Here is a 25,943-nt window from a genome sequence, read left to right on the forward strand (position 1 = left end):
ATCTCTCTTGTTGATTCTCCATATATGTGCAGCAAGTTCAATCAAGGAAAGTAAAACATTGCTGCCTAATTTTAAGGAATCGTTGGACCATGCATTAGGAATCTCAATTAATTGTTTTCAATTTTGTATGGATTTTTTCTCACGCATGTTGTGTGGGAGCTGAACCGGGGAGGGGGTAATTAAAAAAAAGCCAAGCTATGACCTTATATTCTGAAATAAATGCCAAAAATCTATAGGCACTATAGAAAGAAGCGGAGGGAGTATAACACATTTTCAATAATAGGAACCCATGACATCAGTACAAAAAAAGACATAAAATTGCACGATCCACCTCAACACAAATTCGGATGAACAAAGAGTATGTCCATGATTCAACTCTGATGACATTCAAAAAAATCTGGATGAAGTCACAATTTCTTGAGCAGCAAGGAAGCTTGACTGATGAAACAAGTTAGAAAAGGTTCACCAAGTTAACAATAATCTCAGCAATCTTCCATCAGATTATAAAAATAGTTATACTATCTTTTTTAGAACCACTCACATGTAGTATTAGTTGGAAAAGTTAGCACCTGAAATCAATTTGGCTCCCGAGTGCATATGCTCCCACCACCTATGTGTGTTCGTACAACTTGCGAAAGAACGATACTTTTCGTGATCGATGTAAAAAAATAAAAATTATTTTTCATGAAAACCTATATTTTTATCACCAAATTTTAACTTTTCTACGCAGTCCAAACGACAAGTCCATTTTCATAGAAAACTTTGTGCACACGCACCATTTGAAGATGTACTCATGATTTTTTTGTTTAATCTCTTTAACATTTCAAAATATATCAAAGATCTATTTTAAAATAAAGGAAACATATACATAAAAAAATTGCTCCCAGTTAGTACTCAACTCTCAAGGGACAAAGCTTGCTTTAGTGGCACCTACCCACTTTGACCAAAGTTTTTGTTGATGGTTGACTAGCATGTGCGTAGTACATAACCGGCACCTGTCATGTTGAAGTGTACTCAAGCAGTTAACTCTTCTTACTTGCCTGTCACACAAAAACTTACTTTTTGCCATGCGAACTCTGTGATTCTTATTTTAGGTAGATTTTGGAAAACTTCTGCATATAATAAACAGTAGGACACATCGTGTCATGTTTTAGCTAATACTCTCTCCTTTTTATAATTCTTGTCGTACGATCTTTGAGATGTCTTTGGTCATGCTGAAATTTGCCCCTTGTCGTCCTGATTTGAAATGCTGCAGAAATAATTTTCATGAAACTTGTCAGGAAATTTTCTTTGTTTGACTGTTAAAGTGGTCCAGATCCTTCCGTGGAGCGTGGAGCTTGTGTTACTCATGGGCGGATCCACCATCCCTCCAGCCCGGGCGGTCGCCCGGGCTTGGCGGCGGTGGCACGCCTAGTATCATGTGATGTTCTATAGCATTTTGTCTCAAAAAATGGCATGGTAGACATGTTTGCCCAGGCTTCTAGAAACTTATAGGTCCGCCCATGGTGTTACTGTTGCTGACTTGCATTAATTTTCGTTAAGTGCATGCACGAACGAGCTTGCACAGCATGTATGTTCATGATGAAGATTACACATTCTGCAATTATATACCACGTCATTGCAACACACGGTGCTTATTAATTCTACAGAGGTTTTGTACTTCCTCCATCTGAAAATAGATGTCTCAATTTTATCAGATAAAGATTTTTTTATTAAAATGGGGGCATAGCTCACGCCTCTGTATAAATTGATGCACGCATCCATTTATTGAGAGATTTTGGTATGAAGAGTACAAAGTATAAATGTTCTACAGCTCATGGGTCAACAAGGTGAAACTAAAAATCAACCAGCAAGCCGCCCACCACCCAGGTTGTAGATATCCTGAGCGACTTTTTTCAGACGACTGCATCCAATATCCATACATGGCCGGTATGCCTCTGGTATAAGTTAGGACCATTCGTGGATCCAGTGTGTAACCTCATGGATAACCTGTAGAAAATGAGCATTCGTACTTTTGTTAAAAACAATGTCATTACGACAATTCCATATAGCCCACATCAAAGCACTAATCCCTTACCCGCAAAAAAAGCACTAATCCCTATTCTAATATACTCTTTAGATTTTTTGTATCAATCTCATTAAGTCAATTTCCAAGCATATTTGTAACTGGTTGGTGGGGGAACATTAAAGTGTACTGAATAGTTCTCCAAATTAATCTAGCGAAGGAACAAACAAAAAATAGATGGTTGATTAATTCGTTTGCATCACAGAAAGCAAACTTTTTTACAACCGTTCCAATTCCTTCTAGCGAGGTTGTCTTTAATAAGGATTACTTTTCTATATAAGAACCACATGAAGATCTTAATCTTTAATCGTACTTGTATTTTCCAAATATATTTGCGTAGGAAAATTGTATGCCCATATTCATCATATCCACATACATCGATTTGACTGAAAACGCCCCAGAATTTGTTAGTTTCCACACAAATACGCCTGGTTCTTTGATCAAGTTAAGAACAAAGAGACGTCTTATAAGATGCAGCCAAGCCTCCCATTTATTGTGTGATAACACTCTTGTAAATTTCATATTTAGAGGATTACCAGTTAAAACATCGGCTAACAAAATATTTTTCTAGCGGGAAATGTTATATAGAGAAGGATACTGTCAGGATAGCGGCTCATCTCCTAACCAGGTGTCTTTCCAGAAACGAGTTTTCCACCCATCGCCCACCTTAAAAGAACTCTGCGAGAAAAACTCATCTTTAACCCCCATTATTACTTTCTACAAATTAAATGGGACTCGGTGGATTTTGAAGTCACCTGTGACAGTATTTTGTGATGAAGAAATTTATTATGCAATATCTCCTGCCATACCCTATCTTCATTCAGAAGCTTAAACAACCATTTGCCGAGTAAGCATCTGTTTTTTATATCTAACACTTCCGCACCGAGCCCTCCTAATCTTTGGGCCAAAAAATAATATTCTATCTTGTTAATCGATATTTACGCTTATGATCATCATTTTGCCAAGAAAATCTTGACCTATAAAAATCTAGCCTTTTCCTTACCCCTTAGGTATTTCTAGAAAGATAGCAGAAACATTGGTAAACTGGTAAGGACGGAATTTATAAGCACCAGTGTGTCTCCGTATGAGAGTAGCTTGCTCTACCAGCAGCCGAACTTTCATTCAAAGCGGTTTTCTACTGGATTCCACTCTTTGTTTAAAAGTCTTCTTTAATGTATTGCGATACCTAGATATCAAGGGAAGAGAGCCAGCCTCGCATCTGAAAATTTGCTTGTATTGTTCCTCCTACTCCATAGCCTTTCCAAAATAGAAGATTTCACTTTTATGAAAGTTGATCTAAAGGCCAAAAAATTGTTCGAAGATGAATAGAATTAGTTTCATGTTAACGGCCTTCTGTAAGTCATGCTCCATGAAAAAAATATAAATTTTGTCAGCACCTCGATGACTTGCGGAAGAAGAAAATAAATTTTGTCAGCACAACGACGAACTGATCTCGAGACACCTCGCCGGCCCATGCTGGGAAAAGAATAACTATTTTTCGACAGGTTGGTGTAAGCCAGAAGACCAGAACGCAAATGCAATGGACGATCAATCGGGATTACCGCGCACACCCGACGCAAGCAGTGACGTCGCGCTCTCACCCCATGCGGCGACAACGCAACACTATTAATTCTGAGCTAGCGGAGTTGTCAGTAGTAGTCGAAGCCACAAACAAGAACCGCCTCGAACAAACTCACCGATCAATCTCCGGGAAGCAAGCTAGCCGATCGAGAGAATGGCGCCGGCGGCCGTGAAGGTGTACGGGTGGGCGATGTCGCCGTTCGTTGCGCGCGCGCTGCTGTGCCTGGAGGAGGCCGGCGTCGAGTACGAGCTCGTCCCCATGAGCCGCCAGGCCGGCGACCACCTCCAGCCGGACTTTCTCGCCAGGAACCCGTTCGCCCAGGTGCCTGTCCTCGAGGACGGCGACCTCACACTCTTCGGTTCGTAATATTTCCCTCCCGCCAATCTCCGTTCTTCCTTATCTGACACCAATTCCGAAGGATAACTCGTACTAATCGCAACCCGAATCTCCCCGCACCGCAGAGTCGCGCGCGATCGCGAGGCACGTGCTGCGCAAGCACAAGCCGGAGCTGCTGGTGGGCGACGGCTCACCGGAGGCGGCGGCCATGGTGGACGTGTGGCTGGAGGTGGAGGCGCAGCAGCACCACGCCCCGACGGGCGCCATCATGGTGCAGTGCATCCTCGCCCCGCTCCTCGGCGGCGCGCGCGACCAGGCCGTCATCGACGAGAACGTCCCCAAGCTGAAGAAGGTGCTGGAGGTGTACGAGGCGCGGCTATCGAAGTCGAGGTACCTCGCCGGGGAATCGGTGAGCCTGGCCGACCTCAGCCACTTCCCGATGCTGCGCTACTTCATGGAGACCGAGTACAAGGCGCTCGTGGAGGAGCTCCCGCATGTCAAGGCGTGGTGGGAGGAGCTCAAGGCCAGGCCGGCGGCGAGGAAGGTTACGGAGTTCATGCCGGTGGACTTTGGTCTGGGAAAGAAGGCAGAGCAGTGATGGCAACAACCAAGACGACCGAGCATGTCATGTAGTCTCCGGTTTGTGCTGTGTCGAACCGGCGCCGGCCTGCACCTGTGTATGGCTCCATGTTTTCCTTTTTGATTTGGCATACATACCGATTTTCATTATTGAAAACCATGACATGAATGTAAAAATAGAAAAACCATGACACTACTGTTGGCCCAGACCTGGCAATACTCTCGCCGCTTCGATATGTAGCACAACCTCTGCCGCCGAGTGTTTTCCGACGACCGACGACGAAGACGATCCTGCGACGCACATACACCAGTACTTCCGCGGTGGTGCGTATAAACTAGCTAAGCAACGAAACCTTGATAGATTAATTGATTAGCTACTAGCTCACGCACGCAATAGGGGTGATTGATTGCCACATGCTCATATCGAGCTTTGTATTTCTTTATTGCTCAACTTACGGTGGTACGTCTGGCCGTGTACTTGTATACACGCGCGGACAACACCACCAATGCTAGTCAATTATAAGTTCTAAACTTAATCGGTAATACACCTACAAACCGGTTTAGACTTGCACGTATACCTCTCGTATACACAAGTGTACGGTGTTGTGCAGCCGAAGTGCTTATTCCTAACAGACACGGTCTGACCCGCCTCAATTCTGATCCCCATGAATAAAGAAATGTTATCCATAGAGCTCTACTAAGACGATGATTTGAAAAACTTCAGTAATTATGAATAAAGTCACCTTTCTTTGAGCCGGAAGGAAGTTGACTGTTGGAACAAGCCATGAACGAAAAGAAAGAGAAGTTCACTAGGTTGACAATAAGCTATACAATCTTTCACGAGATCAGAAAAATAGTTGTACTAAGAACCAATCTAAGGTTGAGTGGTTAGGATGGTGGTTGTACTCTCAGCCCACCAAAGTTCAAACCACATGTTTGATATCTGTGTGTCTCATAAAACATAATATTCATCCAGTGGGAGGCACTCGTGGTAACTTCATCAATTTCAAGATCTAAATCGCTGGCTCAGTCTTCCGAATATGCTCATAGAGGTAGGGTGTGCGTGTGTGGGTTCATAGAGGTGAGCGTATACACGTGTATGTGGACGCCTGCGTTTGTACTGTGTTTTTTCAAAAGAAAAAATTGTACTGTCTTCTTTGCAACCACTGGGACAATGAACATACGCTGCTGCTCTGGTGAATGAAAATTAAAATATTTTGCTTTTTTTGGCTCTGATCTGTTGGAGGTTTTGATAAGCTTTTTATATTATAACACATTTTCAATAATAGGAACCCATGACATCAGTACAAAAAAAGACATAAAATTGCACGATCCACCTCAACACAAATTCGGATGAACAAAGAGTATGTCCATGATTCAACTCTGATGACATTCAAAAAAATCTGGATGAAGTCACAATTTCTTGAGCAGCAAGGAAGCTTGACTGATGAAACAAGTTAGAAAAGGTTCACCAAGTTAACAATAATCTCAGCAATCTTCCATCAGATTATAAAATAGTTATACTAACTTTTTTAGAACCATTCACATGTAGTATTAGTTGGAAAAGTTAGCACCGGAAATCAATTCGGCTCCCGAGTGCATATGCTCCCACCACTTATGTGTGTTCGTAAAACTTGCGAAAAAATGATACTTTTTGTGATCAATGTAAAAAAATAAAAATTATTTTTCATGAAAACCTATATTTTTATCACCAAATTTTAACTTTTCTATGCAATCCTAACGACAAGTCCATTTTCATAGAAAACTTTGTGCACACGCACCATTTGAAGATGTACTCATGATTTTTTTGTTTAATCTCTTTAACATTTCAAAATATATCAAAGATGTATTTTAAAATAATGAAAACATATACATCAAAAAATTGCTCCCAGTTAGTACTCAACTCTCAAGGGACAAAGCTTGCTTTAGTGGCATCTACCCACTTTGACCAAAGTTTTTGTTGATGGTTGACTAGCATGTGCGTAGTACGTAACCGGCACCTGTCATGTTGAAGTGTACTCAAGCAGTTAACTCTTCTTACCTGCCTGTCACACAAAAACTTACTTTTTGCCATGCGAACTCTGTGATTCTTATTTTAGGTAGATTTTGGAAAACTTCTGCATGTAATAAACAGTAGGACACATCGTGTCATGTTTTAGCTAATACTCTCTCCTTTTTATAATTCTTGTCGTACGATCTTTGAGATGTCTTTGGTCATGCTAAAATTTGCCCCTTGTCATCCTGATTTCAAATGCTGCAGAAATAATTTTCATGAAACTTGTCAGGAAATTTTCTTTGTTTGACTGTTAAAAGTGGTCCAGATCCTTCCGTGAAGCGCGGAGCGTGTGTTACTGTTGTTTACTTGCATTAATTTTCGTTAAGTGCATGCACGAACGAGCTTGCACAGCATGTACGTTCATGATGAAGATTACACATTCTGCAATTATATACCACGGCATTGCACTCAACACACGGTGCGTATTAATTTTAGAGAGGTTTCGTACTTCCTCCATCTGAAAATAGATGTCTCAATTTTATCAGATAAAGATTTGTTTATTAAAATGGGGGCATAGCTCAGGCCTCTATATCGATTGATGCACGCATCCATTATTGCGAAATTTTGGTATGAAGAGTACAAAGTATAAATGTTCTACAGCTCATGGGTCAACAAGGTGAAACTAAAAACAAACCAGCAAGCCGCCCGCCACCCAGGTTGTAGATATCATGAGCGACATTTTTCAGACGACTGCATCCAATATCCATACGTGCCCGCTGTGCCTCTGGTATAAGTTATGACCATTCGTGGATCCAGTGTGTAACCACATGGATAACCTGTACTGAATAGTTCTCCAAATTAATCTAGCGAAGGAACAAACAAAAAATAGATGGTTGATTAATTCGTTTGCATCACAGAAAGCAAACTTTTCTACAACTGTTCCAATTTCTTCTAGCGATGTTGTCTTTAATAAGGATTACTTTTCTATATAAGAACCACATGAAGATCTTAATCTTTAATCGTACTTTTATTTTCCAAATATATTTGCGTAGGAAAATTGTATGCCCATATTCATCATATCCACATACATCGATTTGACTGAAAACACCCCAGAATTTGTTAGTTTCCACATAAATACGTCTGGCTCTTTGATCAAGTTAAGAAAAAAAAAGACGTCTTATAAGATGCAGCCAAGCCTCCCATTTATTGTGTGATAACATTCTTGTAAATTTCATATTTAGAGGATTACCAGTTAAAACATCAGCTAACAAAATATTTTTCTGGCGGGCAATGTTCTATAAAGAAGGATACTGTCATGATAGTGGCTCATCTCCTAACCAGGGTGTCTTTCCAGAAACGAGTTTTCTGCCCATCGCCGACCTTAAAAGAACTCCGCGAGAAAAACTCATCTTTAACCCCCATTATTCCTTTCTGCAAATGGGACTCGGTGGATTTTGAAGTCACTTGTGACAGTATTTTGTGACAAAGGAATTTATTATGCAATATCTCCTACCATACCACATCTTCATTCAGGAGCTTAAACAACCATTTGCCAAGTAAGCATCTGTTTTTTATATCTAACACTTCCGCACCTAGCCCTCCTAATCTTTGGGCCGACAAATAATATTTCATCTTGTTAATCGATATTTACGATTATGATCATCATTTTTGCCTAGAAAATCTTGACCTATAAAAATCTAGCCTTTTCCTTACCCCTTAGGTATTTCTAGAAAGATAGCAGAAACATTGGTAAACTGGTAAGGGAGGAATTTATAAGCACCAGTGTGTCTCCGTATGAGAGTAGCTTGCTCTACTAGCATCCCAACTTTCATTCAAAGCGGTTTTCTACTGGATTCCACTCTTTGTTTAAAATTCTCCTGTAATGTATTGCGATACCTAGATATCAAGGGAAGAGAGCCAGCCTCGCATCTAAAAATTTGCTTGTATTGTTCCTCCTATTCCTTAGTCTTTCCAAAAGAGAAGATTTCACTTTTATGAAAGTTGATCTTACGGCCAGATAATTGTTCGAAGATGCATAGAATTAGTTTCATGTTAACGGCCTTCACGTAAGTCATACTCCATGAAAAGAATATTATCATATGCGTATTGTAGAATGGATACTCCCCCTCAACCGGATGAGGGAAGAGACCACCTACCTGACCATCCTCTTTTTCCCTGGCAATTATAGGATGGCCAACATATTGGCCACAATGTTAAAAAAGATTGGGGATAGAGGATCTCCTTGTCTCAGCCCCTTCCTTGTTTGGAAGTAATGACCAATGTCGCCATTAACCTGTACACCAACTAACCCTCCATAAACAAAACTTGTAACTAGCTGACACCATTCCGGTGACAATCCTTTCATGCACATAGTTTGTTGAAGAAAAGTCCATTTTACTTTATCATAAACATTATTAAAGTCAATTTGCAAGTTGTCATCGCCTACAATTGTTCCTTCGTCCCGCTCGAACTGCAAGATTTTCTATTTTCCTATGCTTAACATTGGCAATTAGGTGGAAATATCTCGTATTATTTTCTTCTTCTTGCATGTGATTTACTTTTGCTCTCCGATCCCATTTAGCTTCATCTTCTCGTCTAAGTTTAGCTGAACTGTCATGCGCGTTTCTCAAGGTGTCTTTCTCGAAGCTACCATTAGAGTAGTATCAGCTTTTATGTCTAGCTCATCGGTGAGTGCCATCAATCTTTCCTTTTCTTTTTTAGTTAGAAATACATCCGTATCTAGATAAAGTTCAGTATTTGGGCAGAGAGTGATTTCCAACGACAAAATGTGGGAGCAAAGTGCTTCGCTTAAGTTTCGGGTCAGTTTTAGGAGGGGATTGGCATGAACTTCACTCCAGTTCTAATGGCCTATGGCCGTCACTAAAAGTAACTCACCACTTAGCTTTTTATCCACGCAAGGTAAAGTGGATTACATCAATAGGCAACTTTGTATAGAAGCATGACCCTTTTAGGCCACTATTTTAAGTTTAGAAATACAGTGGGTAGATATTATACACTAGTAGAAAATCTCTCATGCGTACCGGTTCCAGAGGGGCATTCGTACCGGTTTTGCAACCGGTATAAAACTTCCGGCACTAAAGCCCCCCCTTTCGTACCGGTTGCTTACGAACCGGTATAAAAGGGGCCTCCACGTGGGCCACCAGGAGAGCTCGGGGCTAAGGATCTTTGGTACCGGTTGGTAATACGAACCGGTACCAAAGGTTCCCCCGCGGCAGGGAATTTGCCCAAATCCGTGCCGCGGCGGAGAATTGGCTTTTTAGGGTTTTGGAGAGGTTTAGGGATATCGGTTTGTTTCATATCGCGTCGATGCACCGGAAACGCGTTTGGGTTTAGGTAGTACATGAAGATCAAGATGATGCATAGCAAGTTGGTGCATATAATATAACACACATGTTATTGCATAAGATCGCAAATTAAGTAGCACTATGCATGAAGATCGATCTTCATGCATAGTGGTGCTCTCCGAGGCGTACTCTATATATGTCTATTACATGTAGCATAGTGGTACTCTTCGAGTCAACTATATATGTAACATGTACATCTTCATTCATACTCGGTGCTCTGCGAGTTGTGGTATGACGTCCCGAAGGAAAAATCCCGCCAATTCCTCGCCTATTGCTATGAAGCGGTCATCGATTGAGAGCTTGTTCCGCTTTCTTGCCAACTATAAAAGAATAAGATACAAATGAATACATGAAACAACTATTACTGAAACTCAGCACAACTTATGATAACAAAACAAATTTGTGAAGATTGTTTTTGTACCTCTTTATTTCTTTCATTATTCGTTCTCTCGTTGACAATTCTGCGGATGTACTCGCAAACGAAGAATCCACAGAGATCGGTCCCCGGAGGTTGTTGCGGGCATTTCTTTACAAGAATATAATTCAATCAAACAATAGTCAAGTATGATAATTGAAAGGTGTGTGGACCTAGGTAGTACTACTTACTTTCGCACGCCATCGCAGCTTCGGTGTCCATTCACGGGACGTATCTTCCTTGATGAAAGTTTGCCATACGCTGCTCGACAAAAGAAAATGCATAAAAGAGTCATCAATTAGTTCAAAGCAGGAAATTAACGAAACAAACCGATAAGAATTAAAATTACCTTCTGAGCATTAAAAAACAAGACACGTATAGATCCTTTTTTTGCTTAGTGAGTCCAAGACTTCAACTTCTCCAATTTCCAAATTGATGACGAGAAGAATAAAGTGAAACCTACGCACGTTTCAATATGTAGTCATTAGTTAAAATTTTGACATACGGTGAGCAAAATATAATGTGTTATAAGACAAGTAAGACTCACTCGAAGTTGTAAGGCCAAAGTATTAGCTTTTTGTCACGTTGTCGCTTCAAAAACCTTAGCAAAGTCTGCGGTGTATCCTTGTTATAGAGGGGATTCTCTATGGTTTTGACATGCATTGTGTTCGGGTCAATGAACCCAATGTCCGTGATATCGTCCCTTTTGCATTCGAGCATCTTCGATCTGCATAATATAGCGCACAAAAGATTATAATCTGCAGACAATGAACGACTTCTCAAATTAAATAAATAAATCACTTACAGACAATAGCAACTGATGATTGATTTGTCGAGGGCCCGGAGATTGTATAACTGAAAGTAGTGCTCTTCCCTAACTCGCACCATGATAGTCTGGATCCCTTCCTTTGAGGCCTTAAGGTACCACGAATGCAAGTTACGCATACATGTTGGTACCTTCCTGAGATTCTCGACCAAATCTTTCCCTTGAACAAACCGATATGCTCGTTCAGCCGAAGGCGTAATCAGTTGCGTCTTGTCGAGAACTTTGAACGGTCTTCCCGTCAAACACCTTGAGAGGGGCGACCGATTGAACGGGTTGTTGTCCGAGCTGGTAGACACTCGTGTATCCCTTTTATCTCCCCGATACCCGATTTAACGGGTTTTGTCGCCTCGATCATCTTGTCATACGACCTTTCAATAGAACGCGCATAGTCGGATGGCGGCGATGGTACAGGGTCATATAGATTGTCAACGGTACGCACAACTTTCTCCCGATCTAGTGTCTTCTCGAAAGGTATCTCCGGCACTTTCGGTGCAAAAATTTCTTCACCTCGGCCCGAACGGCCTCCGCATTTTCCTCTCGGAGTTTTTTCCCAAGGTAACTTCTCGGGAGGCGGCAGTTGTTTCTCCTTTCTAGCTTTCTTCCTAGGCGGCGCACCGTTCCGCTTAACGGACGCTGTCTTACGCGGAGGATCTCGAGATGGTGGACTCACGCCGGGGTCCCTCTCGGTAGGTGTGGACTTGGCTGCTCACCAGGACCGCCACCGGGAGGAGTCGATGGCATTTGCTGCTCATGTGTAGGAGTCGGTGGCCTTTGCAAAAGGATGACGTACTTCTTCGGCCATAGGGCGAAACCGTGCTTGACATCGCCCAGTGTCCTCTCATCTTCACCTCTAGGAATATCAAGCTCCACTTTTTCAAAACCCGAAACAACTTCATCCACCCCGACACGAACACAACCAGGTGGAATGGGCATATGATGGTGCATTGCTCCATCTTCACTTGGGTACACATAGCCGACCGCCACCTTAACGGACGCGGTCCCGATTAACATATGTAGCTCGCAATCTGTCTTCTCCGTGACATAATCCACGGGGTAGCTTCCTCCACATCCGTCAAGATGCGAGGAACCGACACTGCTTCTTCGCTGAGATGGGGCAGCATCGGCTTGTGGATCCTGTAGAAATAGCGGCTGATCAGGTGCCCTCTGATTTCTCTCAAGAGCCTCCACCCTAGATAACAACCCCGTTACAATGTCGGCGTCCTTCTTCTTCTTTCGCGAACGGCTTCTATAAGTGTCAGCGCTGTCCGGCCACGCTTCCTTCATGGTGAGACCTGGGCGAGCTCGTACCCGTCCAACATGTTCAGGGTTCCCCAGAGCGAGTGTCAGCTCGTCATTCTCTCGATCGGGAATGTACTCTCCCTTTCTGACCTTTTCAATTGCATCTACAAGCTTCGGTACAATTGCCTCAATTTTTTCCTTCCATTTTCCCTTTTTCAACGATCAACCCTGTCTTTGGGTCCAACCCTGCCCCATGAGCGAACAACCAGAACTTGGACCGTTCGGGCCAGTCCCATGTCTGTGGAGTGATTCCATGATCCATCAGTTTATTCTCAAACGCTGTCCACTTCGGAATGGCACTCTTGTAGCCACCTGACCCCAAATGATGCGGAAGTTTCTTCTTTGCAGCATTTTCGGTATTTTTCTTCGATCGGGACACAAAAGTAGACGATTTCTTATACTCCTTAAATGCGGCCCGTTGATCTTTTATCTTCACTAGATTATCATCGAATACTTGGATCTTCATTCTTATATTTGTCCCATAAATTTTTCTTGAAGCTCTGGAATTGTATGGCCATCTTCTTCCATGTCCATTCCTTGACTTTATTCTTCTCGCCTTCCGTCATGTCTTCCGGTAGGCTGAACTTTGTCAGTAGCGTGTCCCAAAGAAATTTTTTCATCTTGTCGTTGACATAAGTAGCACCACTCTCCGGGTTCTTCGGCTTATGCCACTCTTGAATGCTGATCGGTACATGGTCCCTAACAATAACTCCGGATTGACTTGTAAATTTGCGGCAAAACTCCTTGGGCTCCACTGGTTCACCATTATCCTTGAATGCCGTGAGGGCTAACCTGCCCTCGCCCTTTAGCACCCGCGTCGGGCCTCGTTTTGTTCTAACAGACTTGCTCGATGATCCAGAAGGCTAAAAGAAAAAATATTCGTTAATAAGTGCAATACAAATAAATGAATGCATCTAGGGATGAACACAGACTAATTGATACATAGATATACACCTCGCCGGAGTTTGTGATGGACACTTCATTGTCTTTTCTAACTTGTTCGTACTCAAGTCCCTCGCCAAAATCATTCAGAAAGTCTTGGTACTCGTTGTCATCTCCATCGTCGGGTTCCGGACCACGGGCACTCTCATAGATCAATCGCTGCACCGCTTCTTCCCCCTCCTCATCTCGGACGAAGGTGCCGTCCTCCATACCTCAATGTCACCGCAAAATTAAGAAAGCAAAATTAACCGTATTGCTAGATGGATAACAATTGAAATGAAGAAAGCAAAAAACCCTAACGGACCGCCACGACCACGAACACGGTGTTCCCCCTCCTCCTCTCGCTCTTCTCTCTATGTCGCGGCGGCACCGCCACGGACTCGGCACCGCTACAGACCCTAACCCTAACACTCGGCGCTCCTCCTCTCGCTCTTCTCTCTATGTCGCGGCGGCACCGCCACGGACTCGGCACCGCTACGGACCCTAACCCTAACACCGGCAGTGTGCCCTCCGGCAATTAACCCACCGAGGCGACGACGACAATGAAGGAGCCGGTGCAGCACCGAGGCGATGACGACAATGAAGGAGCCGTCGTTCCGCAAGAGCGCGTCGTCCACGCTGGTGAGCTAAGTGCCCGCGCGTTGCGGCGGATATCTCGTAATCACTTTACCTTTGAACATAAACTCGATATTCTCCCCTCAAAGGAATACACATATAAATAGTATGATAGATTTATTTTTTTTAGCACAATTGCAAAATAAGTTGACTTACTACATATATTATATACGGCTAGCTACACTGTATTGATCCGACTGACAAATCGATCGCCGGCCATGGCGCAGCGGAGCGCGAGCGCATGAGCGTGGTAATGTTCCGTGGCTGGCGCACGGCCACATCAACCCGCACCTCGAGCTAGCCGTGCGCCTCACCGCCGTCACCTCCCACCTCGACGTCGTCGTCCACCTCGTCTCCACGCCGGCCAACCTCGCGCCCTCGCTTGCCACCGGACGGACAGGATCAACCTCGTCTCGCTCCACCTCCCTCGAGCTCGCCTCCCGGACCTCCCGCCCGCGCTGCACACCACCAAGCGCCTCCCGGCCCGCCTCATGCCGGCCCTCAAGCGCGCTCGCGACCTCGCCGCGCCCGCTTCGGCGCGCTGCTCGACGGCCTCCGCCCGGCGCCCGGACGTCCTCCTCTACGACTTCTTCGCCCACTCGCCTCCGAACGCGCGCGGGTGCCGGCTGTGCACTTCGGCACGTGCAGCGCCGCCGCCACGGCCTTCTTCGCCCACCGCTCCTGTAACGAGCGCGCGCCCCCGCGCGTTCCCGTTCGAGGCCATCAGCCCTCGGCGGCCCCGACGAGGACGCCAAGTACACCGCGCTGCTCGCCATCCGCTGCGACGGCGGCACCGCGCTCGTGCCCGACCCACCGCGGGTGGAGCTCGTCGTCGAACACCTTGCGGGCAGTGGGCACGGCGGTAGCTAGGGAGGGAAAGAAGGAGGAGAGGGCCGGGAGGTTACCTGCGGGCGGCGGCAGCTGCGTCGCGCGGTGGCGGCTGCGTCGGCGGCGGCGGCTGCGTTGGCGGCGGCGTGGGTGCGTTGGCGGCGTGGGTGCGTCGGCGGCGTCGGCGCCTCTCGCTTGTCGCGCGGCTAAGGGAGAGAATGAGGGGATTTGGGGATTTTCGGCCGCCGGCTAAGTCTAAAACAGGGGATCGACCTTTGGTACCGGTTGGTGCCACCAACCGGTATGAAAGACCTTTCGTACCGGTTGGTGCTACCAACCGGTACCAAATGTATTTTTTTTGTTTTCCTTTTTCTTTTACTGTTTTCTTTTCTTTTGCTGTTTCTTTTTTCTTTTACTGTTTTCTTCTTTCTTTTCTGTTTCTTTTTCCTTTTATTTTGTGTTTCTTTTCTTTTCTTCTCATTTTCTATTTCTTTTCATTTTCTATTTCTTTTCATTTTCTATTTCTTTTCTTTTCATTTTCGTTCCCCTTTCTTTTGTGTTTCTTTTCTTTTATATTTCTTTTCTATTTATTTTGTTTTCTGTTTCTTCTTTCTTTTCTTTTATGTTTTTTTCTTTTCTTTTGTGTTTCTTTTCTTTTCTTTTTATTTTCTGTTTCTTTTCTTCTCTATTTCTTTTCTATTTTCTATTTCCGTTTGTTTTCTTTTCTATTTGTTTTCTATATCCTTTTTTATATTTCTTTTCTATATATTTTCTAATTCTTTTCTATATATTATCTATTTCTATTCTTTACTCTTGCCACGACGCCGTCCGCTGCTGGAAACTTTCCCGCCACGTACGACGGAAAAAGGCGGGAAAGAAAGGGCGGGAATAAAATTTTATTACGATTGAACTCGAATTAAAATACATAGCTTAACCGAAAATTAAAGATACATGGCCAAATTCTACCGTTGGAGTCATTCAGCTCATACTCGTGCCTAGCCCCGTAGTAGTCGCCACTCGTAGTCGCCGTAGTCGCCGTCATCATCGTCGCCGGCATCGGGGTCGCGGTACTCTCCGGCCGGCGGGTGAGCACGCGTGGGCTGGGACCGAGGGTAGCGCAGGCGGGGGCCACGGTAGGCCATGACGCCCGGAGAGTCCGGCCGCGCCACCACAGCCCGACGGCCGGCCTCGTTGGAAGTTCGAAGGAGGCGGACCGCCCTCCTCATGCCTCGGAAAGCGCCCTCTCACGCCGATTGATGAAGAAGCTTTCCCAAGTCGGGCTGTAGTCGGGATGCCACCGGGGATTCCTCCGCTGCTCCGGCGTGAGCTCGAAGTAGTAGTGGTTCGTGATGGCCATCTCGCGCGCCACACCTAGAGGGACTGGGAGGGACCGGCACGCTCCGACGCTTAGCAACCAGCCGGTCGGGACGCGGTAGCCCGGCGGGCAGGGGTAGTTCGAGGCGCAAAGCGCTTCCGCCTCCCGGCGGATTAGAGATGCGATGGAAGCCATGGGAGAGAATGATGAGGTTTGCAGATATGAGTCTAGATGTGATATGTAAATGGTGGCCAAGCCTACATATATATAGTGAAAAAATGGCGGGAAGACAAAGGCGGGAACCGGTGAAAAGCGTGGGAAGAAAATAGGCGGGAAGACAGAGGCAAACCTTTAGTACCGGTTGGTGGGTGCAACCGGTACTAAAGTCTGTCGGCAGGATAAGGACGCCTTGCTCGATGAGATAAAGTATGTAGCGCACGACGCCCTGTCGGTGGGATAAGGACGCGTGGGTGACCTTTAGTACCGGCTGGTGGGTGCAACCGGTACTAAAGCCGTCGGCAGGATAAGGACGCCCGCTCGATGAGATAAAGTATGTAGCGCACGATGCCCCGTCGGTGGGATAAGGACGCGTGGTAACCTTTAGTACCGGTTGGTGGGTGCAACCGGTACTAAAGCTGTCGGCAGGATAAGGACGCCCCGCTCGATGAGATAAAGTATGTAGCGCACGACGCTCCGTCGGTGGGATAAGGACGCGTGGTAACCTTTAGTACCGGTTGGTGGGTGCAACCGGTACTAAAGCTGTCGGTAGGATAAGGACGCCCTGCTCGATGAGATAAAGTATGTAGCGCACGACGCCCTGTCGGTGGGATAAGGACGCGTGGGTAACCTTTAGTACCGGTTGGTGGGTGCAACCGGTACTAAAGCTGTCGGCAGGATAAGGACGCCCCGCTCGATGAGATAAAGTATGTAGCGCACGACGCTCCGTCGGTGGGATAAGGACGCGTGGGTAACCTTTAGTACCGGTTCGTGTCTACAACCGGTACTAAAGCCGTCAGCAGGATAAGGACGCTCCGCCTATAAAAGGAGCATCGATACACCATGGGAAGCAGCTCAACAAGCCAACATGGATGGAGAGTTTCATCACCATGGATGGAGGAAAGGGTTGGAAAATCTCCCGTGGCGGAACTTGTCGAAGATGCCCTTGGTGCACACGCCCTATGGCATCTTCGGAAGTTCCGCCTCGGAAAAATTTCCCCGCAAGCCCGTGGAAGACTCCATCTCCTCTAACAAATGTTGGGGAAAGGGTTGGGAAATCTCCGTGGCGGAACTTGTCGAAGATGCCCTTGGTGCACATGCCATATGGCATCTTCGGAAGTTCCGCCTCGGAATTTTTTCCCTGCAAGCCCGTGGAAGACTCCATCTCCTCTAACAATGTTGCGGAAAGGGTTGGGAAATCTCCCGTGGCGGAACTTCTCGAATATGCCCTTGGTGCACATGCCCTATATATGGCATATTCCGCCTCGGAAAAATTTCCCTGCAAGCCCGTGACTTAACTAGTAAAACAAGCCAACCATCTCCATTGTTAATATCTTACATACAGTAACATCATTACACAAAAGTGATTTCCATATTGAGATACACAAGTTATGATCCCTATATGTAGCTAGCTAGTCTTCTGAGTTTTCTTCGCTCGTTTCCCTTTCTTCTTACTGCGACGCAACCATGGACAATCTTCATTGTTTAAGATGATGCTTGGGTCAATTTTTACCTTGAAGGGTGGAATATCGTCAAACTTATTATAATCTTCTGACATGTCCTGTCTTGTCCTCTACTCCCACGATGTTTCTTTTTCCCGAAAGAACTATGTGCCGCTTTGGCTCATCGTATGATGTGTCCTCTTGCCTTTCTTTTATTTTTTTCGGTTTGCTAGACATATCCTTCACATAAAAACCCTGAGCCACTTCACCGGCTAGGACGAATGGTTCGGTGTCGTACCCAAGATTCTTGAAATCCACTGTAGTCATTCCGCACCGCGGGTCTACCTGTACTCCGTCTTTCAGGTTGAACCATTTACACCGGAACAAAGGGACCTTGAAATTAGGTCCATAGTCAAGTTCCCATATCTCCTCTATGTACCCATAATATGTGACCTTGTTCCCATTGCCATCTTCTGCATCAAATCGGACACCACTGTTTTGGTTGGTGCTCTTTTTGTCTTGGGCGAAAGTGTAAAATGTGTTCCCATTAATCTCGTACCCTTGAAAAGTCGATATAGTAGAAGATGGTTGCTTGGCCAACAAGTACAGCTGCTCGTCATCGGTGACATTCATGAGACGTGTTTGCAACCAACCGCCGAAAGTCTTCATGTGTTCTCCATCAATCCAATCTTCACGTTGCTCCGGTATTTAGAGCGTAAGATCTCCTTGTGTTCCTCTTTGTACGGAGCCACCAAGATGGAATTAAGTAGAACTGTGTAGTGTGCTTGAGTGAAAGAATGTCCGTCCATACACGTTGCTGATTTCTTTCCTAGCGTGCCTTTTCCACGCTAGTCTCCCCTCATAGCGCGATTCAGGAACACCGATCGGCTTAAGGTCAGGAATAAAGTCAACACAAAACTCAATGACCTCCTCTCGTTCCATAGCCCTTGGAGATGCTTCCTTCTGGCCTAGCACGGTTATGAACGTACTTCTTTAAGACTCCCATGAATCTCTCAAAGGGGAACATGTTGTGTAGAAATACAGGACCGAGAACGCCAATCTCTTCGACCAGTTGAACTAGGAGATGTGTCATAATATTGAAGAAGGATGGTGGGAATACCAACTCGAAGCTGACTAGACATTGGACCACATCCTTCTGTAAATTTTGTAGAGTAAGTGGATTGATCACCTTCTCGAGAAATTGCATTGAGGAACGCACATAGCTTCACAATGGGTACTCGAACATTTTCCGGCGTAAGCCCCCTCAATGCAACCGGAAGTAATTGTGTCATAATCACGTGGCGCTCATGAGACTTTAGGTTTTGAAACTTTTTCTCCGACATGTTTATTATTCCCTTTATATTCGACGAGAAGCCGACGGGACCTTGATGCTACTCAGGACTTCAAAAAGATCTCCTTCTCCTCTTTGGTAAGAGCATAGTCGGCGTGACCTTGATACTTCTCTGGATTCAGGTTGTTTCCTTCGTGGATACTTTGCTGGTCCTGCCGTGCATCCGGTGTATCTTTTGTCTTCCCATACACGCCCAAGAAGTTTAGCAGGTTCACGCAAAGATTTTTCGTCACGTGCATCACGTCGATTGCAGAGTGAACCTCTAAGAATTTCCGAGAGGGTAGCTCCCAAAATATCGACTTCTTCTTCCACATGGGTACGTGTCCGTCAACATCATGCGGAACAGATTGTCCGCCGGGACCCTTTCCAAAGATCACTTTTAAATCCTTGACCATATCATATATAACTTCCCCATTAGGGCGGGTAGGCTTCGTTCGGTTATCCGCCTCACCTCCGAAATGCTTTCCTCTCTTTCTTACGTGATGTTGTTTTGGAAGAAATCGACGATGCCCTGGTACACATTCTTGTTTCCCAAATAATTACTATCAGTCTCACCTAAACAAGTGTGTGCATGCATTGTATCCCTTGTTTGACTCGCCCCGAAATGTTACCAAGAGCAGGCCAATCATTGATGGTTACAAATAACAACGCTCGTAGGTTAAATTCCTTTTGTTCGTGCTCATCCCACACAGGTACACCTTCGTCACGCCACAACTCTAAAAGTTCTTCAACCAATGGCCTCGTGTACACATCAATGTCGTTGCCGGGTTGCTTCGGGCCCTGGATGAGCACCGGCATCATAATGAACTTCCGCTTCATGCACAACCAAGGAGGAAGGTTATAGATACATAGAGTCACCGGCCAGTGCTATGGACCGGAGCTCTGCTCCCGAAAGGATTAAAGCCATCCGTACTTAGACCAAATCTTAAGTTCCTTGCGTCATCTGAAAATGACTTGAACTCTCTCGTCGATTTTTCTCCACCGCGACCCGTCGTGGGTGTCTCAAGATCACATCTTTCTTACGGTCCTCTTTGTGCCATCGCAACAACTTGGCATGCTCTTTGTTCCGGAACAAACGTTTCAACCGTGGTATTATAGGAGCATACCACATCACCTTCGCAGGAACCCTCTTCCCGGGGGTGGACTCACCCTCAACATCGCCGGGTCATCTCGCCTGATCTTATACCTCAATGCACTACATACCGGGCATGCATTCAAATTCTCGTACTCCCCGCGGTAGAGGATGCAGACATTGATGCATGCATGTATCTTCTCGCACCTCTAATCCTAGAGGGCAGACAACCTTCTTTGCTTCGTACGTGCTAGAGGGCAACACGTTCTCCCCTGGAAGCATCTTCTTTATTATTTTCAGCAACTTTTCAAATCCCTTGTCGAAGTACCATTCTCTCGCCTTCCACCGCAGCAATTCCAGCGTGGTACCCAGCTTTTTCTCGACCATTTTCGCAATTTGGGTACAACAAGCTTTGTTGTGATCCTCTAACATTTTCTCCAACTTCAACCTCTCCTTTTCATTTCCGCAGTTCATCTTCGCATCAAGAATGGCCCGACCCAAATCGTCATCCGGGTCATCAAAAATCGGCTCATCAAAAATGAGCTCTTCTTCAGCTTCGTCTTCCCCATTCTACTACCACCGTCTTCGATGAATAAGCTGGGATAGTTGTCACTATCCTCTTCTTCTTCGTTGTCTTCCAATATAACCCCTCTTTCTCCGTGCTTGGTCCAACAATTATAGCTGGGCATGAAACCATTCTCCAGCAGGTGGACGTGAAGGGTCTTCGAGGTAGAGTAATCCTTCATATTCTTACAGGAACTACATGGACAATACATGAAACCATTCGACCGCTCTGTTTGCCTCAGACCACGTTGAGAAAATAATGCATGCCGAGTAATGAACTCGGGATGGCACCGGTCACCGTACATCCATTGTCGACTCATCTGCATTTTATATGTATATCAAAAATCATTAAGTACACAACATCATGGATATATGAGTGACCAGCTTAATTAATATTCAAGTTCATCACATAAAACTAAGTTTTTTTTATAAAAAGAAGAGGCTCACCGAGGTTGTACGGTGCCGGCTAGGGGACGACGCTAGCGATCGACGGCGGTGAGGACGGGGATGATACTAATTAAAACCTACAAAATATACCATAATTTCAGCTCAAATTGATTATAAAAAAAGTAAAATCCCTAACTTAGGCATTTCATCAAACACCTTGCTAGCACTAGAAAAATAGTACGAGTTAAACTACCAAAGAAATGAGCTAAATTAGGAACGCCGGAAGAAAGGATGATATTGCTAACCCTTGGATAGATGGAGGTCGTTAATCTTGTTAAAATGGTGGAGAAAAATAAAGATTATTGGAGTGTGAGAGGTGGAGAAAAATTTAGAGTGTGAGGAAGAAGAGAAAAATGAGAGCCAGCATGCAGGGGGCTCGGGAAGGGATCTGGGCGATTGATATAGCTGGGTACCCTTTGGTACCGGTTCGTGTTAAGAACCGGTACCAAAGGTCCAGCCCGGGCCCCACCACGCGTCTGAATTTTGGCCGAAGACCTTTCGTACCGGTTCCTAACACGAACCGGTACGAAAGCTCCTAACGAACCGGTACCAAATCTCCTCGCCCGCCAGAGCCATTCAACCGGTATAGATGACCCCATTGGTACCGGTTCGTAAGGGAACCGGTACCAATGGCTTAGATGGATGAGAATTTATAAGCACCAGTGTGTCTCCGTATGAGAGTAGCTTGCTCTACTAGCATCCCAACTTTCATTCAAAGCGGTTTTCTACTGGATTCCACTCTTTGTTTAAAATTCTCCTGTAATGTATTGCGATACCTAGATATCAAGGGAAGAGAGCCAGCCTCGCATCTAAAAATTTGCTTGTATTGTTCCTCCTATTCCTTAGTCTTTCCAAAAGAGAAGATTTCACTTTTATGAAAGTTGATCTTACGGCCAGATAATTGTTCGAAGATGCATAGAATTAGTTTCATGTTAACGGCCTTCTGTAAGTCATACTCCATGAAAAGAATATTATCATATGCGTATTGTAGAATGGATACTCCCCCCTCAACCAGATGAGGGAAGAGACCACCTACCTGACCATCCTCTTTTTCCCTGGCAATTATAGGATGGCCAACATATTGGCCACAATGTTAAAAAAGATTGGGGATAGAGGATCTCCTTGTCTCAGCCCCTTCCTTGTTTGGAAGTAATGACCAATATCGCCATTAACCTGTACACCAACTAACCCTCCATAAACAAAACTTGTAACTAGCTGACACCATTCCGGTGACAATCCTTTCATGCACATAGTTTGTTGAAGAAAAGTCCATTTTACTTTATCATAAACATTATTAAAGTCAATTTGCAAGTTGTCATCGCCTACAATTGTTCCTTCGTCCCGCTCGAACTGCAAGATTTTCTATTTTCCTATGCTTAACATTGGCAATTAGGTGGAAATATCTCGTATTATTTTCTTCTTCTTGCATGTGATTTACTTTTGCTCTCTGATCCCATTTAGCTTCATCTTCTCGTCTAAGTTTAGCTGAACTGTCATGCGCGTTTCTCAAGGTGTCTTTCTCAGAAGCTACCATTAGAGTAGTATCAGCTTTTATGTCTAGCTCATCAGTGAGTGCCATCAATCTTTCCTTTTCTTTTTTAGTTAGAAATACATCTGTATCTAGATAAAGTTCAGTATTTGGGCAGAGAGTGATTTCCAACGACAAAATGTGGGAGCAAAGTGCTTCGCTTAAGTTTCAGGTCAGTTTTTAGGAGGGGATTGGCATGAACTTCACTCCAGTTCTAATGGCCTATGGCCGTCACTAAAAGTAACTCACCACTTAGCTTTTTATCCACGCAAGGTAAAGTGGATTACATCAATAGGCAACTTTGTATAGAAGCATGACCCTTTTAGGCCACTATTTTAAGTTTAGAAATACAGTGGGTAGATATTATATCACATCCAGGTCACGCTTGCCATGTACATTGCCCATTCGGCAAAACAAGCTAACTCGATGAATTTGAAGGTGCACGAGCTGGCGGTATCCCTGTTCGTTGCCACATTGTTATTGTGCCTCGAGGAGGCCACCATAGTCAACTCACATTCTCATGATTTTTGAGAATGTCATACATATACGTGCCTTTTTCTATTTAGTTAAGAAGACTCGAATAAATATGTGTGTGTATGTATTTGTGCGTGCTTGCGGCTGTGTACACCCTACCCATGCAGATGCCTGAGTGTGACTCTTATGAATTATATCAGCTTGATACTAACTTTTTGGTTTAAAATCAGCCTCGACAAGTCAACATGGAAAAACTAACAAGGAAGGCAAAGAAATATCCATAATATATTCAGATAATATATATTGATTTGCACAACATCATTATGGATGAAGTCGTAGTTCCTTGGACAGGAAGGAAACTAGACTTGAGACACAAGTCAAGATAAATATAATTTTACTTAGATTGATCATAAGCACTCCAAAATTCCACCAGACCTTAGAAAAGTATAGCGGCAGTGACAATACCATGAAGAAAAAATCGAACTTACACGTAAAGGTAGAACATACCTCCAGTGCTCTAAAAGTTGCCATTTCAAAAAAAAGTATATATAAAATTTGAATTCTTCAGTACGATTATTTACAATTTTCTCGTGTTAGAAAGAACAATTCATCTTTATGAACATTTAGATTCAACCTTCCCAAGTCATACATGTGAATTTATGCTAGTTTCTATGTTAATTTCATTTTCTAATGTAAAATTTCCGTTGAATTAACCAAATATATCATACTAGAATTTGATGGCAAAATTGTCTTGTAGTAACACGCCAACGTGCAAAACAATAGTTTTAGACAACCGGAGCCGGATGCCCGGAACAAATTAGTCAAAGTACGACTAGCAATCACCTTCTTCGGAACTTCTTATAATGATGGATTAACCTAGGAAACAGAGCTGTACATAGGGAGAGAAGAGACGAGATAGAGAGCGAGAGAGAGAGAGAGATGGGCTGCGCGGTGAAGGTGTACGGGGTTGTGGCGTCTCCGTTCGTCGCGACGGTGCTGTTGTGCCTGGAGGAGACCGGCGTCAGCTACGAGCTCGTCCCCGTCGACATGGCTGCGCGGGAACAGAAGACCGAGCCCTACCTCTCCCGAAACGTAAGTTTCCTGTCTTAATCTACGATTCAGATGCTCAATTACTGTTCTCTGGCTCCCTGCAATCGGTACAAGCTCAGCTGTATGCCGGTCCGGGATAAACTTTTCTTCCCGTGCGAGTCTAGTACTGAACATTTTGCTCATTCGTTCAGCCTTGTTAGCTCCTGCTCCGGTGCAGTTGTACTCTTTATGTTGTCTTGTTATGATTTTGTCTCTCATTTATAAACAAAACGAATAGTAGTTTCAAATATCTATGATCTTCATTGTTATTTAAGAAAATTTGCATATGTTAACACTGCAGCCGTTCGGCAAGATCCCTACATTTGAGGACGGGGAAATCACGCTGTTCGGTATGACACCAATCGACAGTTTAACATCACCTCGCAAATCATCATCACATATCTTACCTTGTCTTACCAACTCGATACTAATCTGCACCGACAACATCACAGAATCTCGCGCAATTTCGCGGTACATCCTCCGCAAGTACGGACCTGCCGGCACCCCCAAAGATCTCCTACGAGAATCCAACCTTGAGGAATCAGCCATGGTGGACGCGTGGACGGAGGTGGAGGCGCACCAGTACCACCCGGCCATCTCCAACATAGTCCGGCAGTGCGTCATCATGCCGCTGATCGGGGGCGCCCGCGACCAGGCAGTGGTGGACGAGAACGTTGGGAAGCTGGGAAAGGTCTTGGACGTGTACCAGGCGCGGCTGTCGAGCTCGCCGTACCTAGCCGGAGACTTCTTCAGCCTCGCTGACCTCGCGCACTTTGCCTTCACCTACTGCCTCATGGCCGGCACTGAATACACGCCGCTGCTGGTGAAGCGCGCCAGCGTCGGGGCATGGTGGGGAAGGATCATTGCCAGGCCGGCGGTGAGGAAGGTGGCCGCTCTGATCGACCTCGGGTTGCTGAAGCAGATGTCGTCTTCTTAATGTTTCAACACATTATTCATATCGGAGCCTCACTAGGTTCTACCATATGGCGTTGTTCAGATCCACAGTGTTTGCACACATTGTGTTCTATGAAATAGATGTTTGCCTGAAGTACCATAAAAAATAAAACAAGAATGTGTTGTTTCTAGGAAGTAACTTGTAGTCTTGTAGAGACAAACTACAACATGAGAAATCAGCTCACGGGCACAAACTACAGCAAGCAAATACCAGATAAAGAAGTATAGCAAAACTTGAAAACGTTCATAACTTATTGCTGAACCCATTGAAACTTGTAAGACACTTTTTTTTTTAGCATGAATCATGCAAACGGTTCAATTTAAACTCTAGTAGTTTCGGTAAGTATAGCTAACTCGTTGTTTGCCAGAAATCTCTATGGAGATAATTGTTAAGCCTATGATCTAGAGATGTTTACCATAATACATATACAATGTCTTGTTCATTTATTTATTGAAAATAATTCAAGGATTTTTTATTAAAAATATAGTTTACCATTTAGCAGAACAAAATTTTACTAGAAGATACATTACAATTATATAATAAATATATAAATTCAATTAAAATTTGGCAACATTGCTATGTGGCTAAATGTCTTGATTAAATGATAGAAGATTGAACTTTTTAATATTAGAACATGATTCA

At 44.5% G+C, this 25,943-nt stretch overlaps 2 protein-coding genes and 1 pseudogene across 2 annotated transcripts; all 3 read left to right on the forward strand.

Annotated features, from left to right (window-relative positions):
- Positions 1–3,737: 3,737 nt before the first annotated feature.
- On the forward strand, positions 3,738–4,632 carry LOC124649205 (glutathione S-transferase 4-like). Its single transcript, XM_047188863.1, has 2 exons — positions 3,738–4,005; positions 4,109–4,632. Exons 1-2 carry the CDS (start codon positions 3,801–3,803, stop codon positions 4,579–4,581), a joined length of 678 nt encoding a protein of 225 aa, XP_047044819.1. The 5' UTR covers positions 3,738–3,800; the 3' UTR covers positions 4,582–4,632.
- A 9,343-nt stretch (positions 4,633–13,975) lies between these two features.
- On the forward strand, positions 13,976–14,890 carry LOC124647191 (annotated as a pseudogene).
- Positions 14,891–24,196: 9,306 nt separating this feature from the next.
- On the forward strand, positions 24,197–25,283 carry LOC124705896 (probable glutathione S-transferase GSTF1). Its single transcript, XM_047237585.1, has 3 exons — positions 24,197–24,349; positions 24,648–24,696; positions 24,799–25,283. The coding sequence occupies exons 1-3, from the start codon at positions 24,197–24,199 to the stop codon at positions 25,281–25,283; spliced, it is 687 nt and encodes a 228-aa protein (XP_047093541.1).
- The last annotated feature ends 660 nt before the right edge of the window (positions 25,284–25,943 follow it).

This window comes from Lolium rigidum, chromosome 4, assembly GCF_022539505.1.
Source record: "Lolium rigidum isolate FL_2022 chromosome 4, APGP_CSIRO_Lrig_0.1, whole genome shotgun sequence".
Lineage (NCBI taxonomy): Eukaryota > Viridiplantae > Streptophyta > Magnoliopsida > Poales > Poaceae > Lolium > Lolium rigidum.